This window comes from Rattus norvegicus, chromosome 17, assembly GCF_036323735.1.
Source record: "Rattus norvegicus strain BN/NHsdMcwi chromosome 17, GRCr8, whole genome shotgun sequence".
In the NCBI taxonomy this organism is placed as follows: domain Eukaryota; kingdom Metazoa; phylum Chordata; class Mammalia; order Rodentia; family Muridae; genus Rattus; species Rattus norvegicus.
In genome coordinates this window covers 62361492-62377726 of record NC_086035.1, presented here as the reverse complement: position 1 = coordinate 62377726, position 16235 = coordinate 62361492, and the positions used below count along the sequence as shown (strand labels likewise).

Genomic DNA, 16235 nt, shown 5'->3' with positions numbered 1-16235 from the left:
TTTTGTTCTTTCAGTTTGTTTATATAATGGATCACGTTGATGGTTTTCCGTATATTAAACCATCCCTGCATACCTGGGATGAATCCTACTTGATCATGATGGATGATTGTATTGATGTGTTCTTGGTTTCGGTTTGCAAGAATTTTATTGAGTATTTTTGTGTCAATATTCATAAGGGAAATTGGTCTGAAGTCCTCTTTCTTTGTTGCGTCTTTGTGTGGTTTAGGTATAAGTGTAATTGTGGCTTCATAGAAGGATTTCCATAGCATTCTGTGTGTTTCAATTTTGTGGAATAGTTTGGATAGTATTGGCATGAGGACTTCCATGAAGGTCTGATAGAATTCTGCACTAAACCCGTCTGGACTTGGGCTCATTTTGGTTGGGAGACCTTTAATGACTGCTTCTATTTCCTTAGGAGTTATGGGGTTGATTAACTGGTTTATCTGTTCCTGATTTAACTTCGGTACCTGGTATCTGTCTAGGAAATTGTCCATTTCCTGCAGATTTTCAAGTTTTGTTGAATATAGGCTTTTATAGTAAGATCTGATGATTTTTTTTTAATTTCCTCTGAGTCTGTAGTTATGTCTCCCTTTTCATTTCTGATTTTGTTAATTTGGACACCCTCTCTGTGTCCTCTTGTTAGTCTGGCTAAGCGTTTATCTATCTTGTTGATTTTCTCAAAGAACCATATTTTGGTTCTATTGATTCTTTCTATGGTTCTTTTTGTTTCTACTTTGTTGATTTCAGCTCTGAGTTTTATCATTTCCTGCCTTCTACTCCTCCTGGGTGTATTTGCTTCTTTTTGTTCTAGAGCTTTTAGGTGTGCTGTCAAGCTGCTGACATATGCTCTTTCCTGTTTCTTTCTGCAGGCACTCAGCGCTATGAGTTTTCCTCTTAGCACAGCTTTCATTGTGTCCCATAAGTTTGGGTATGTTGTACCTTCATTTTCTATAAATTCTAAAAAGTTATTAATTTCTTTCTTTATTTCTTCCTTGAGCAGGTTATCATTGAGTAGAGCATTGTTCAATTTCCACGTATATGTGGGCATTCTTCCCTTATTGTTATTGAAGACCAGTTTTAGGCCGTGGTGGTCCGATAGCACGCATGGGATTATTTCTATCTTTCTGTACCTGTTGAGGCCCGTTTTTTGACCAATTATATGGTCAATTTTGGAGAAAGTACCATGAGGAGCTGAGAAGAAGGTATATCCTTTTGCTTTAGGATAGAATGTTCTATAAATATCCGTTAAGTCCATTTGGCTCATGACTTCTCTTAGTCTGTCGACATTACTGTTTAATTTCTGTTTCCATGATCTGTCCATTGATGAGAGTGGGGTGTTGAAATCTCCTACTATTATTGTGTGAGGTGCAATGTGTGTTTTGAGCTTTAGTAAGGTTTCTTTTACGTATGTAGGTGCCCTTGTATATGGGGCATAGATGTTTAGGATTGAGAGTTCATCTTGGTGGATTTTTCCTTTGATGAATATGAAGTGTCCTTCCTTATCTTTTTTGATGACTTTTAGTTGAAAATTGATTTTATTTGATATTAGAATGGCTACTCCAGCTTGCTTCTTCCGACCATTTGCTTGGAAAGTTGTTTTCCAGCCTTTCACTCTGAGGTAGTGTCTGTCTTTGTCTCTGAGGTGTGTTTCCTATAGGCAGCAGAATGCAGGGTCCTCGTTGCGTATCCAGTTTGTTAATCTATGTCTTTTTATTGGAGAGTTCAGGCCATTGATGTTGAGAGATATTAAGGAATAGTGATTATTGCTTCCTGTTATAATCATATTTGGATGTGAGGTTATGTTTGTGTGCTTTTCTTCTCTTTGTTTTGTTGCCAAGACGATTAGTTTCTTGCTTCTTCTAGGGTATAGCTTGCCTCCTTATGTTGGGCTTTACCATTTATTATCCTTTGTAGTGCTGGATTTGTAGAAAGATATTGTGTAAATTTGGTTTTGTCATGGAATATCTTGGTTTCTCCATCTATGTTAATTGAGAGTTTTGCAGGATACAGTAACCTGGGCTGGCATTTGTGTTCTCTTAGGGTCTGTATGACATCAGTCCAGGATCTTCTGGCCTTCATAGTTTCTGGCGAGAAGTCTGGTGTGATTCTGATAGGTCTGCCTTTATATGTTACTTGACCTTTTTCCCTTACTGCTTTTAATATTCTTTCTTTATTTTGTGCGTTTGGTGTTTTGACAATTATGTGACGGGAGGTGTTTCTTTTCTGGTCCAATCCTTTTGGAGTTCTGTAGGCTTCTTGTATGTCTATGGGTATCTCTTTTTTTAGGTTAGGGAAGTTTTCTTCTATGATTTTGTTGAAGATATTTACTGGTCCTTTGAGCTGGGAGTCTTCACTCTCTTCTATACCTATTATCCTTAGGTTTGATCTTCTCATTGAGTCCTGGATTTCCTGTATGTTTTGGACCAGTAGCTTTTTCTGCTTTACATTATCTTTGACAGTTGAGTCAATGATTTCTATGGAATCTTCTGCCCCTGAGATTCTCTCTTCCATCTCTTGTATTCTGTTGGTGAAGCTTGTATCTACAGCTCCTTGTCTCTTCTTTTGGTTTTCTATATCCAGGGTTGTTTCCATGTGTTCTTTCTTGATTGCTTCTACTTCCATTTTTAATTCCTTCAACTGTTTGATTGTGTTTTCCTGGAATTCTTTCAGGGATTTTTGCGATTCCTCTCTGTGGGCTTCTACTTGTTTATTAATGTTTTCCTGTGTTTCTCTAAGGGAGTTCTTCACGTCTTTCTTGAAGTCCTCCAGCATCATGATCAAATATGATTTTGAAACTAGATCTTGCTTTTCTGGTGTGTTTGGATATTCCATGTTTGTTTTGATGGGAGAATTGGGCTCTGATGGTGCCATGTAGTCTTGGTTTCTGTTGCTTGGGTTCCTGCGCTTGCCTCTCGCCATCAGATTATCTCTAGTGTTACTTTGTTCTGCTATTTCTGACAGTGGCTAGACTGTCCTATCAGCCTGTGTGTCAGGAGTGCTGTAGACCTGTTTTCCTGTTTTCTTTCAGCCTGTTATGGGGACAGAGTGTTCTGCTTTCGGGCGTATAGTTTTTCCTCTCTACAGGTCTTCAGGTGTTCCTGTGGGCCTGTGTCTTGAGTTCACCAGGCAGGTCACTTGCATCAGAAAAGTTGGTCTTACCCGTGGTCCCAAGGCTCAAGTTCGCTCGCAGGGTGCTGCCCACAAGCTCTCTGGGGCGGCAGCAACCAGGAAGATCTGCGCCACCGTTTCCGGGAGCTTCAGTGCACCAGGGTTCCAGATGGCGTTTGGTGTTTTCCTCTGGAATCAGTAATGTGTGCAGAGTGCAGTCTCTTCTGGTTTCCCAGGCTTGTCTGCCTCTCTGAAGGTTTAGCTCTCCCTCCCACGGGATTTGGGTGCAGAGAACTGTTTATCCAGTCTGTTCCTTCAGTTTCCAGCGGTGTCTCATGCGCAGGGGTCCTGCCCCTCTTGGGCCCTTCCCCACGGGAACCCAGAGGCCTTATACAGTTTCCTCTTGGGCCAGGGATGTGGGCAGGGGTGGGCAGTGTTGGTGGTCTCTTCCGCTCTGCAGCCTCAGGAGTGCCCACCTGACCAGGCGGTGAGGTCTCTCTCCCACGGGGTCTGGTAGCAGAGAGCTCCTGCCGGCCGGGATCTGTGGGTGTGGGACTCCCAGTAAACACAGGAAGTGCCCGGTCCTAGAGGAATTCTGCCTCTGTGTGTCCCGAGTTCACCAGGCAGGTCTCTTGCAGCAGAAAAGTTGGTCTTACCTGTGGTCCCGAGGCTCAAGTTTGCTCGCGGGGTGCTGCCCACGAGCTCTCTGTGGCAGCAGCAACCAGGAAGATCTGCGCCACCATTTCCGGGAGCTTCAGTGCACCAGGGTTCCAGATGGCGTTTGGTGTTTTCCTCTGGAATCAGTAATGTGTGCAGAGTGCAGTCTCTTCTGGTTTCCCAGGCGTGTCTGCCTCTCTGAAGGTTTAGCTCTCCCTCCCACCGCATTTGTGTTCACTTATGGTCTGTATGACATCTGTCCAGGATCTTCTGGCTTTCATAGTCTCTGCTTTGAAGTCTGATGTAATTCTTATAGGTCTGCCTTTGTATGTCACTTGACCTTTTCCCCTTACTGCTTTTAATATTCTTTCTTTGTTTTGTGCATTTGGTGTTTCAACTATTGTGTGACAGGAGGAATGTCTCTCCTGGTCCAATCTATTTGGAGTTCTGTAGGCTTCTGGTATGTTTATAGGCATCTCTTTCTTTAGGTTAGGGAAGTTTTCGTCTATAATTTTGTTGAATATATTTACTGGCTCTTTAAGTTGGGAGTCTTCACTTTCTTCTATACCTATTATCCTGAGGTTTCATCTTCTCATTGTGTCCTGGATTTCCTGTATGTTTTGGGCTAGGAGATTTTTGCATTTTACGTTATCTTTGACAGTTGTGTTGATGTTTTCTATGGTATCTTCTGCCCCTGAAATTCTCTCTTCTGTTCTGTTGGTGATGCTTGTATCTGCGGCTCCTTGTCTCCTCCTTTGGTTTTCTATATCCACGGTTGTCTCCCTTTGTGCTTTCTTTATTGTTTCTATTTCCATTTTCAATTCCTTCACCTGTTTGGTTATATTTTCCTGTAATTCTTTCAGGAATTTTTTTGTTTCCTCTCTAAGGGCTTCTACTTGTTTACTTGTGTTTTCCTGAGTTTTTCTGAGGGAGTTCTTTATGTCTTTCTTAAAGTCTTCCATCATTATTAAAAAGTGTGATTTTTAATCTAAATCTTGCTTTTCTGGTGTGTTTGGATATCCAATATTTTCTTTGGTTGGAGAAATGTGCTCTGATGATGCCAAATAGTCTTGGGTTTTGTTGCTTAGGTTTCTGCCCTTGCCTCTAGCCATTGGGTTGTCTCTGGTGTTTGCTTGTCTTGCTGTTTCTGAGAGTGGCTTGACCCTGTTGTAGGCCTCTGTGTCAGCATGCCTGTAGAACTGTTTTCCTGTTTTCTTTCAGCCTTTCTTGAGAACAGTTGCTCTGCTCTCAGCTGTGGTGGTGCTCCTGAGACTGTCTTCCAGCTCTAGGCATGGGTAGGTCCTGACCCTGATTGCTTGTGTAGGTTCTTGTACCCAGTGGGCACATTTGGCACTATGTGATTCCCTCTTGGTTCTGGACTGTGGGCAGAGTGTAGTCTCCTCTGACTTCTTTGGAGTATCCACACTTCAGTGGGTCCAGCTCTTTCCCCCATGGGATTTGGGTGCAGGGAGCTGTCTGGCCTGTTCAGTTTGATCCTGGGTATAGACCAGAACTGTGGGTACCGGCAGCTGTCTGTTCCTATATCACTGTGCAGTTTCTTCTTGGACCATGGAAGTGGGCCGAGGTATGCAGAGGTGGCAGTCTGTCCTGCGGCCTCAGGATGTGTGCAGGGATAATTTTTTAATGCACATATTCCCATTTTCCAGATCCCACATATCCTAGAGCTTCCTTACAGTATGTTCCTTTCCCAATTTCAGGTCTCCTCTTTCTTTTCCCCCTTTCTCCTATTCCTCCTTTTCCTCCATGTTTTCATCCATTTTTAATTATCCTTCTGAGTCTAATTACTGCTGAACACATATTTATTGATGTGGGGACATCCTCTGAATCTTGATCAAACTCTCAGTTTCTATACACCCAAAGAAAAAACTCACCCATCAGCAGCAACCATCACCTACCAATATCTCCTCAAATAAGGTTGGAGCCTTATGAACCATTCCCCTGTTCATTCTGTAATTTTGAATGCTTTTATTTTCTGCAGGACCTGAATAGGTAACCATAGCTGCTATGAGTTCTTGAGAGTAGCAGCCATATTGTGTTGAGGAGACAGCATTTCAGTGGATTCTTTAATGTTCCCAGGCTCTTACATTCCTTAACTCCAGTTTTCCTGATTGTTCTCTGAGCTTGGAGGAGGAGTCATGACTTCCTAGATTAACTGCTACCCCTGGTGGTGTGAACCTGGGAGAGTGGGGCCTAAAAATGATGCAGAGTAAAGTCTCACAGATTAGTCAGATCATTAGACTATTTATACTCTGAAGGTTAAGAACAATCCTATGAGTACAGTATTCAATAACAAGAACAAGCCATAGATGGAAAAAAGCACGTTTTCCACAAAGGTACATGTGAAGTGAAATTACTCCTATCTGCTACCCTTGGAGGAGCACAAAAACACAGTCCAAGAATGATTCTGTGTTTGATGAAATTGAAGTTACAAGACTCCTGTCTTCTTAGAGTTTTTCTACAGGCCCTCAGAATTCCTCATCACTCCATTCTTGGGCTGTACTTCACTAACAAAAATTCAGAGCAGCATGGAACTATGGGTATGAAAATAAATATTTAGAAAACTGTTTTGACAGCATGACCACTTATCAATATTAGGTCCCTTCTTTTTCTATCAAAGAGAAATAAAGCCCATTTATATAAGGATCGATGTCATGTAATGATGCTGTCAAACTAAAGTAATTTATTCCATGAAATGTTTCTATACTTTTTGTTGTTGAGATAAGGTCTAACAATGTAGAGAAGACTGGTTCAGGACTTGCAGTTATTCATCTGCTTCTCTGTCCTGAGTGCTATTTGTAACATTAAAAAGAGAATATTTATCACATTTTAAATTTTACTGCATCTTATAAATATTGGGAGGATATCTGAAACTGCTTTTATTCACTTTATAGGTCAATAAAGAAGTAAATCACATATTTGACTCTAATGAAGCAATGCTACCATATCAGAGAAAGTCAGTGGACTGTGAGATATTCAGTTTTGACACTATTATAGATCTGGTTGACCAGCTCAAAAGGCAGAGCAAAGGTAGGAGTACTTCATGCAGCCTATGTTTGTGCTATAGTGACATATACATACACTGCTTAGATATGTCTAATAGATGAGGGCATATCATCATTTCATATGACAGATGTGCTTGACATCAAAGAAGTGAGAGAACTAATCTCAGCAGGAGCTGTCACCAAGCATTCTGAGTTTCAGTGTGCATGTCCAGGTCTGCTGCTCTTCTCAGCCACTTTGGTGCTTCCTGTGCTCATACCAGATCATATTGTCATTGTGTCTGAGAACTAGGTTTACATTGCACCTATTTCTCCTGCCATGCCACTCCCACTCACTATTGGAAAGCCATTATTACTTTAGAGCCATTATTAAAATTTTCTTTTGAAAATTTCATTCACAAGTACTGTAGTACATCATTTAATGCTGTCCCCTGGCCCCCAACCCTCCCATGCGATTGGTGTCCTCCATAAGCACTTGAATTCCAACATTCCCTTCTTTATTACCATTCATCCTCCCCAAACACATACTTTATACAGAGTCCATTTAGAGTTGCTTGTATGCTCATTTGTATAAAACTGACAACTAACTTTATATTGAATACATTATAAGGGGACTTGTCTCTAGAGAAACTGATTCCCCTTCTCTCAGCAGTTACTGATAACCTGTAGTCCTTCATTTAGGGGAGAGGTGTAGTGAGCTTTCAACGAATGCTGTCATTTTGCATGCCTTGTTTTGGCAACTGTACTATTGAGGTTTCATGGGGGTCACTTCCCTGTGTTGTCTTAAAGACAATAATACCTAGTGGCTGATATCCTGACTATATGGCTCTTACAAGCATCATGCTTCTCCTTTCTGCAATTTCCCATGAACATTGTAGATAGGTCAATTGGAAATGTGTGCCTGAGCCACACTTATTCTCAATATTTTCATGAGTTGAGGATGTAGATGCTGTGCAGTTATTATGTGTTGCGAATAAGCTTCTCTAATGAGGGGTTATAGCTACACTGATCAGTGGGTAAAGGGACAGGTATTTAGAACACAATAAGGGTATAAGACTTTAGGGAAAAGGCAATAGTACATTCTCCTGTAAAGGACTATTACCAATCGACCTGTATGGGTGGTTGGCCATATTTATATTTCTAGTCATGAATTCCATCTTTATGAGTAGGCAGAATCCAAGCCCACAGATCTTTATACTTCCTAGATAAAAGTGCTATTATTGTGGCATTGGGGATATCTTGCCAGGCTAGTTCCACAGGCTTTACATCTAGGTAGGACTATTGATTTCTTTTTGTCACTCTGTAGCTTATGTGTCAACTTCAGATAGTTGTGAGACCTAGTCCTTAAGAAGGAGACTTTGGGATCAGTTCTTCCTCATTTTCTCCTCATAGTGTCGGAGTCTTCACTAGGGTCTTATCTTCATTTTCTGGGAGGAAAGCAAGTCAAGAGTAATAGGCTATAATGTTTTCAGAGTCTCTTGTACAGTTGTGAGTATCAACTTGAAGAGATATTTATCATGTCCACCACTATTTGTTATGTATTTGTTTATCTATGGGTGTCCTTATCATTCTATGTGACACAATTTCATATATATATATGTATATATATAATATTTTTGTATATACATATAGTTATATATACACATATGTTAGCCATACACACATATGCATATATGTATATATTATACATGTATTTTAAAGCAAACATAAAATGTTTCATTTTGTCTGTTTCAAACTTAGCATTATCTGTCTTTCCTTCCTTTTGTCTGTGTGTTACTTTGCTCCTGACTCCATAAAGTAACCCCATGTATTTTTCAAATCTTTTTTCATAGCAACCACATGCTATTATCCTCTTCTCCAGAACTTGTTAAACCTCCTTAGCCCTATGGTCCCTCTCTACTTTGTGACTCTGGTCTTATTTCATTGAATGTGCCCTGATCTGAAGACCCTGAGCCAGGAAATGCCAGTAAGAGAGGACATGGTGTTTTTACTTTTCTGTCTAGGTCCCTTCACTCAGTATATTATTTGTTCTTGATTTCTGTCCTATCCCAGTATCCATTCAGCATTAAGTTTTTATTATTGTTGATATCCAGTTTTAATCCATGGTCTTCAGAGAGGGCAGATGGGTGTTATTTCAATATTCAACTTAGGAAAATTGCTTTGTGTAATAATATGTAATTCACTTTGGAGAAAGTTCCTTAGGCTGATGAGAAGAAAGTGTATTCTTTAATGTTTGGGTGGAATGTTTTCTGTAGATGTCTGCAAGGTCTGCTGATGTATACTGTCATCTAACTTCAGAGTTTATTGTGTAGTTTTTGTTTCTAGAGTGTGTCTATTGGTAAAGGTAGGGTATTGAAATAACCCACTATCACTGTGTTAGAGATAATATATGATTTTAGATGCAGTAGCATTTCCTTTATGTAGTTGGGTGCACATGTGTTAGAATTACAATATCCTCCAGTGGATTTTTGTTGAGGGTTTGTCTTTTATTGTCTATTGTAATGCAAAGTGGGAGCCTCCAAGTCCTGTAACCTATTTATGTCTCCTGTGAGCTTGCCTACCTTTGACTGGTGAATCAAGATGTCAATAGCCAATATCTGGACAGAAGTGACATAGATGGGTCCTGGGTTTCCAGAGCTTGAGGTTGGAGGAAGAAGAGATGAGGAAGGTGCAGGAGGAAGATAAAGTTGTCATGGGTTGGCTGAGCCATAAAAATGTGGCCCTGTGGACTAGCCAATTAGAGTTAAGAGCAGCCCAGATGAAACATAGTAAGTAGTAAGTAATAACTTGGGATTATTGATAAGAAAGTAGATTTGAACAGCATGGAGGGTAGGCAGCTGCTCAGCTCCTATGTTGTTTAAGGCTTATTATAAATATAAAGGTTGTGTATGTTTTTTATCTGGGAACTCAAAATAACCAAAGGCAGAATGGAAATCCCAGGCCAAGATTAAAGTAATTTCAACAAATATGGTGCCAATGTGGGGCAAAAACTCACTTTTCAAAAATTAATTTAAGATTACTGAATGGAAAACACATGTTGTTCCTTTAACGTTCAGAGGCAGGAATTTTCTTTTTTTAAGCAGACATGCGTTTTTTTTCCTCAAACCCCATAGGTTCAATGCTGGGACAAAATACATACTAAAGAGAATTGGTTTCTTAGCAGAGCTGCATGGTTTTTTTCCCCAATCTGCTCAGGTTTAATATTATGACAAAATATTTGCTAAATTTGAATGCACAATTCTGAGGTTCATGGCATAGGTGGACTAGTTGGGCAGGCTAGGGGATGAGCTCTAGCTCCAGCCTGGAGTCTTCTCAAATGCTTCTGGGCTGCCTCAGAGGTGCTGGAAGCCCCCTACTGGGAAATAAAAGCAGGCTTCCCAGAGGGCAAAGAACAAGGCTACCTGCCTCCAAAAATCAAAATCGGAATTAAAAATCAATGGAAATTTAAGAAGTCAGCACTATCATAAACAACATGGTTCTTTGAACATGAGTTCTGCATGAACAGTGGGACTGCTTTCACTAGTATGTGACACACATGTTGGCCTAAGAATAAAAGAGAATTTAATTGAAGTTAAATATATGGAAAACAATATTAATTCAACTTTTACAAAGAGAAAAAGGATATAGTTATATATCCTTTTATAAGTTTGATATTAGTTTTCATAGAAAGAAAAATAAAAAAGTCACTTAATTTTTTAAAGGATAGAAGGGAGACATAAATGGAAATTGCTTTAAATGCTTTTAAACATACATAGATGAATAAATAAATCCAGGCCTTTGATCTCAATGTGAAGACAAAGACATGGACATAATTAGTTTTGTTGTCTGGAGTGAGCCTAGATAAACAAATCTGGGTCACCTCACACTACACAGAGAGGGCCTAGCTCAATAAGTGACAATACTTGTTTTAAATTGTTTTAATTATCCAAATAAAGATGGGTTCAGTTCGATGGCTATAATGGTATTACAAATCCTCTAGGAGAGAGGTCAAAATAGAGCAGGTCTAAAGGAAAAAAGACTGGTGAACTAAATCAATCTATACTTTCGATGATTTGGAGTTCCTGGACCAAGGACATACTATTTGGGAGAGGCTCCATATTTATGTTAAGAAGAAAGAAAAAAATGACTTTGGACTCCTTCCAAATCAATACTGATCAGACATGATAGAGGAAGACCGTCTAAACATTTTGGCTATAGACATGAAAAAAATCAAAAGAACCAAACAGGACCAATAACATGATTCGCTGATCCCTCTACATGGGAACAGCTGTAAAACTAGACATAAAAATGTCTCTAGCCAAAACTTCAGCTATATATAGCCTATATATCTTATTGGCTACAGATTCCTCAAAATTTATCATCCTGTCCTTCCATGTGGTGTAAATAAAGATTTATTATACTTTGGTTATTGATCAAACTAACTACTTAAAAGACAGTTGTCTTTTACCTACTCCAACAAACAACAAACATTTCATCCTTATTTGATTTATGCACCTTATCCATTTCATACAAATATCTTTATAGAATATATTTATAGTGGCTATAAGAGTCATATATTACAAAATAAAACACTAAGAGGACAGCTATGATAAAATTGGAGATACTATAATGATCTGCAATTCTAGCTCCCTGCCTGATCCTGCCTCAACTGATGCTGATTCCAAAGTCTTACTTTAAACACGACTTCAAAAAGGGCTATTAATTCCCAATAACCTTTCAGACAATTCCAACCAGGACTCTAAACCCTGAAGTTTCTCAACACATAAAGACCAGAAAACAAATATTACCAAATAACTCTATTTTGACTTAGCTATTTCTCCTATTTCATTTTGGGCCCCTAAAAAAAGAAACTCTTCACCCAAATTCAACAGGACAAAAATATAAAACCATCTTCCCAATTCCTTAAGGTGGGGTAGATGGGTTGGCCATTTTATAAATTATAGATATATTGTAATTTTAAGAGATAATCTACCAATAATTATAGTTCTAGATGGAGGATACTAAATAGAGAGCTTAGACTCAGGAATTTCTAAATTTTTCCTTTTCTCTTATCTATCCTAACTTTTTTAGGTAAAGGACAGGGGGTTGAACAGAGATAAGGAGATATAGTAATATATAAATTAGAAAAACAGGGATAGACTGTTAAATTTACTCTAAAAGAAAACATTTTATAGTTATAATCTTATGTTGGTAAAAATCTTCACATTTTAATGCAAAATGGAAGTAATTTTTTTCTTACATTGATACAAAATTTATGTATTGATACAGGTTTAAGGTTTTCATTGGTATAAATCTCTATAATCAATTTAAAAGTTAAAATTAATTTTGTTCCTCTTAGGCAATGTGCCTATATGACCCATTTAAAAAATACAAGGCTTAGACCCAGTCCTTTCTTTTTTATTGAATATTTTATTTATTTAAATTTCAAATGTTATCCCCTTTCCTGATTTTCACTCTGGAAACACCCTATCACCTGTTACCCTGCTTCTGTGAGGGTGATCCCCCACCTACCCACCAACTCCCTCCTGCCTCCCTACCCTGGCATTCCCCTGGGCATCAAGCCTCAACAGGACCTAGGGCCTCTCCTCCCATTGATTCCCAACAAGACCATCCTCTGTTACATATGCAGCTAGAGCCATGGGTTGCTCTGTGAGTACTCTTTTGTTGGTAGAGAGAGCTCTGGTGGTTCTGGTTGATTGATATTGTTGTTATTCCTATGAGATTTCAAACCTATCGGCTCCTTTAATCCTTTCTCTAAATCCTCCATTGGGGTTGCCATGCTCTGTTCAATGGTTAACTGAGAGCATCCACCTCTGTATTTGTCAGACTCTGGCAAACTTCTCTGGAGATAGCTATATCTGGCTCCTGTCAGCAAGCAGTTCTTGGCATCAGCAATAGTATCTGGGTTTAGTGTCTGTATATGGGATGGATCCCTAGGTGAGACAGTCTTTGAATGGCCTTTACTTCAGTCTCTGCTCCACACTTGGTCCCCATGTTTCCTTTAGACAGAAGCAATTTTGGGTTAAAAATTTGGAGATGAGTGTATTGCCTCATCTCCTAACCACAGCTCTTGCCTAATATCTGGATATAACATCTATAGGTTCTCCCTCCCCTTTGTTGGGCATTTCAGCTAATCTCATTCCTGCAGGGTCCTGGGAGTCTCTTGGTTTCCTGGCATCTGGGACTTGCAGGTGACTTCCCCCCAGTTCCTCACACCGCCCCATGGCTACACACATCTGTTCAAATTCCTGACCATCTCTATCATTCCTGAAGTCCCTTACATGAGTATTTTGTTCCCCTTTTAAGAAGGACTGAGCATCCCCACTTTGGTCTTCCTTCTTCTTGAGCTTCATGTGGTCTATAGATTGTATCTTGGGTATTCTAAGCTTTGGGGCTAACATCCATTTATCAGTGAGTGCAAACCATATGTGTTCTTTTGTGACTGGGTTACCTCACTCAGGATGATACTTTCTAGTTCTATCATTTGCCTCAGAATTTCATGAAGTTATTGTTTTTAATCACGGACTAGTACTCCATTATATGAATAGACCATATTGTCTGTATTCATTCTCTGTTAAATTATTTCTGGGTTGTTTACAGCTTCTAGCTATTATAAATAAGGTTGCTATGAATGTAAGGGAGAATGTATCCTTGTTATATGTTGGAGCATCTTTTGGGTATATGCCCAGGAGTGGTATAGCTGGGTCCTTAGGTAGTACTATGTCCAATTTTCTGAGGCACCACCAGACTGATTTCCAGACTGATTGTACCAGCTCGCAATCCCACTAACAATGGAGGAGTGTTCCTCTTTCTCCACATCCCTGCCAGCATCTACTGTTACCTGAATTTTTGATCTTAGCCATTTAGACTGGTGTGAGGTAGCATCTCAGAGTTGTTTTGATTTGATTTTCTCAGATCACTAAGGATGTTGAACATTTCTTTAGGTGCTTCTCATCCAGTGGATATTCCTTAGTCACTTAAGTATACTATCATTTGAAAATAGTGATATTTAGAATTTTACTTTCCAATTATTATCTCTTTGATTTCCTTTTGTTGTCTAGTTGCTCTGGCTAGGATTGGAATGCTATATTGGAGAGGTAGGAAGAGAGTCAGAAGTCTTGTCAAGTCCATGATTTTAGTGGGATTGCTTCAAGTTTCTCTCCATTTATTTTCATGTTGGCTACTCATTTGCTGTATATATTTTTACTATGTTTAGATATGGGCCTTGGTTTCTGGATCTTTCTAAGACTTTTATCATAAAACGGTATTGAATTTTGTCAAATGTTTCTCAGCATCTAGTGAAATGATCATGTGGTTTTTTTCTTTGAGTTTGTTTATATAGTGGATTATGTTTATGCATTTCCTTATATTGAACCATCCCTGAGATGAATTCTACTTTAATCATGGTTTGTGACCACTGTGATATGGGTGATCTTGGATTGGGTTTTTGAGGAATTTTACAGAGTATTTTTGCATAGATATTCAAAAGGGTAAAAGTTCTCTCTCTTTGTTGGGTCTTTGTGTGGTTTAGGTATAAGTGTAATTTTGGGTCTATAGAATGAATAGGGTAATGTTCCTTCCATTTCTATTTTGTGGAATAGTTTGAAGAATATTGGTATTAGATCTTTGAAGGTCTGATAGAATTCTGCACTAAACTCATCTAGTCCTGGGCTTTTTATTTGATTGGGAGACTTTTAATGACTGCTTCTATTAGGGGTTATGAGACAGTTTAGATAGTTTATCTGATCCTGATTTAACTTTGGTACCTGGTATCTGTCTAGAAAATGGTCTGTTTCATCCAGATAATTTTGTTGATTCTTTGTATAGCTCTCTTTGTTTCTATTTGGTTGATTTCAGCCCATAATTCATTATTGCCTGCCATTTATTCTTCTTGGTTGTCTTTATTTCTTTTTTTTCTTGAGCTTTCAAGCTGCTATTGTATGCTCTCTCCAGTTTCTTTTTGAAGGCCCTTAGATCTATCAGTTTTCCTTTTAGCACTGCTTTCATTGTGTCCCATAAGTTTGGGTATGCTGTGCCTTCATTTTCATTGAATTCTAAAAAGTCATTTATTTGTTTCCTTATTTCTTCTTTGACCAAGTAATCATTGAGTAGAGCGCTGTCCAGCTTCCATGTTTATGTGGGCTTTCTGATGTGTTGTTGTCGTTGTTGTTGTTGTTGTTGTTGTTGAAGTCCAGACTTTGTCCATGGTGATCCAATTGGATTCATGGGATTGTTTCAATCTTCTTGTATCTATAGAGGCCTATGTTATGACTGATTATGTGGTCAGTTTTGGAGAGGGTCAGTTTAGGATGAAATGTTTTATAGATATCTGTTTAATCCACTTGGTTCATAACTTTTGTTAGTTTCACTGTCAAAAGAGTCAGAGACCCACAAAATATGACATTTAAAATCATTTAATTATGAAAAAACCTTTTAATTACAAGATAAATCTGTTCCTGACAATACTCCCATTCCAGTAAAAAGGTGTTGAACATCTAATGCCTCCACATAGAGTTGCTTCATTTGTGGCAAGCTACCCACTGGGCAAAAAACAACAGCCAAAATGCTCTCCCTAAAGAACAAATGCAAGATAGTCAACTGCTATGCTCTGCCAAAATAGAGTAATTAGCCCTTCATAATTCCTACTTCATTGAGGTCTGTCAGATATTCTGGGTCAAAAGGCTAAAATAGATGCTTCAACATTATAAGAAATATTTGGGATTCTCCAGACAGTCCACTGTCTCTGAACTGTTTAAATTTTAGAAGCAACTTTCCTACATACTCAAAATATATTGATACAGATTTCCTTTTTAAGTCTCTGCTGAAGTTAAAGACTAATTATGGTCCCACAATTGAACTTACATTGTTTAACATTAAAGACGATGTTCTAGATTTAAAAAGATGATTTTTGATGTGAATACAAATTAAAATCAAACAATTTAAATACAAAATTGTTAGATAAAATACTTTATCTTAATTACCACATGATAGACAGGATGTTATAAATATGTATATACCTCATAATATATATAGTTATATTATACATAATTTTTATAGTTGTTTTCAATTTATTTCTGAGAGAAAAGAGCCATTTACTAGACTAAAGGGGGGAATTGTTGAAGTTTGTCTTATACAGCTTATTGTAATGTTAAGGGTGGGCCCTCAAGACTTGGAGTCTAGATGTAGCCCTTGTGACTCCACCCTAAGTTATTTCTGATTGATGAATCAAGATGTCAACAGCCAGTAGCTGGGAAGAAGAGACATAGGTGGAGCTATGTTTCCCCAAGTTTGGGGTTTGAGCAGTTGGAAAAGAAGAACATGCAGGAAAGAGAGAAAGAAGCTGCCATAGGTTAGCTGAGCCATAAAAACTTGGCCCTGTGGCCTATGCAATTGTAGTTAAGAGCAGTCCAGATGAGATATAATAAATAATGAATAACTAATAAATAACTA

The 16235-nt window shown here is 38.6% G+C and overlaps 1 protein-coding gene across 17 annotated transcripts in view; it reads left to right on the top strand.

Moving 5' to 3' along the window:
- LOC103690071 (interaptin-like) overlaps positions 1 to 16235 on the top strand; it is a 280846-nt gene that overhangs the window by 214975 nt on the left and 49636 nt on the right. For 15 of the 17 annotated variants that reach the window (XM_063277012.1, XM_063277026.1, XM_063277025.1 and 12 more), the window contains one exon: positions 6678 to 6813. The exons of the other annotated variants lie outside the window; for them this stretch is intronic. In XM_063277012.1, the coding sequence (XP_063133082.1) occupies positions 6678 to 6813 (136 nt within the window). The remainder of the gene's footprint in view (positions 1 to 6677; positions 6814 to 16235) is intronic. 17 annotated transcript variants of the gene reach the window in all.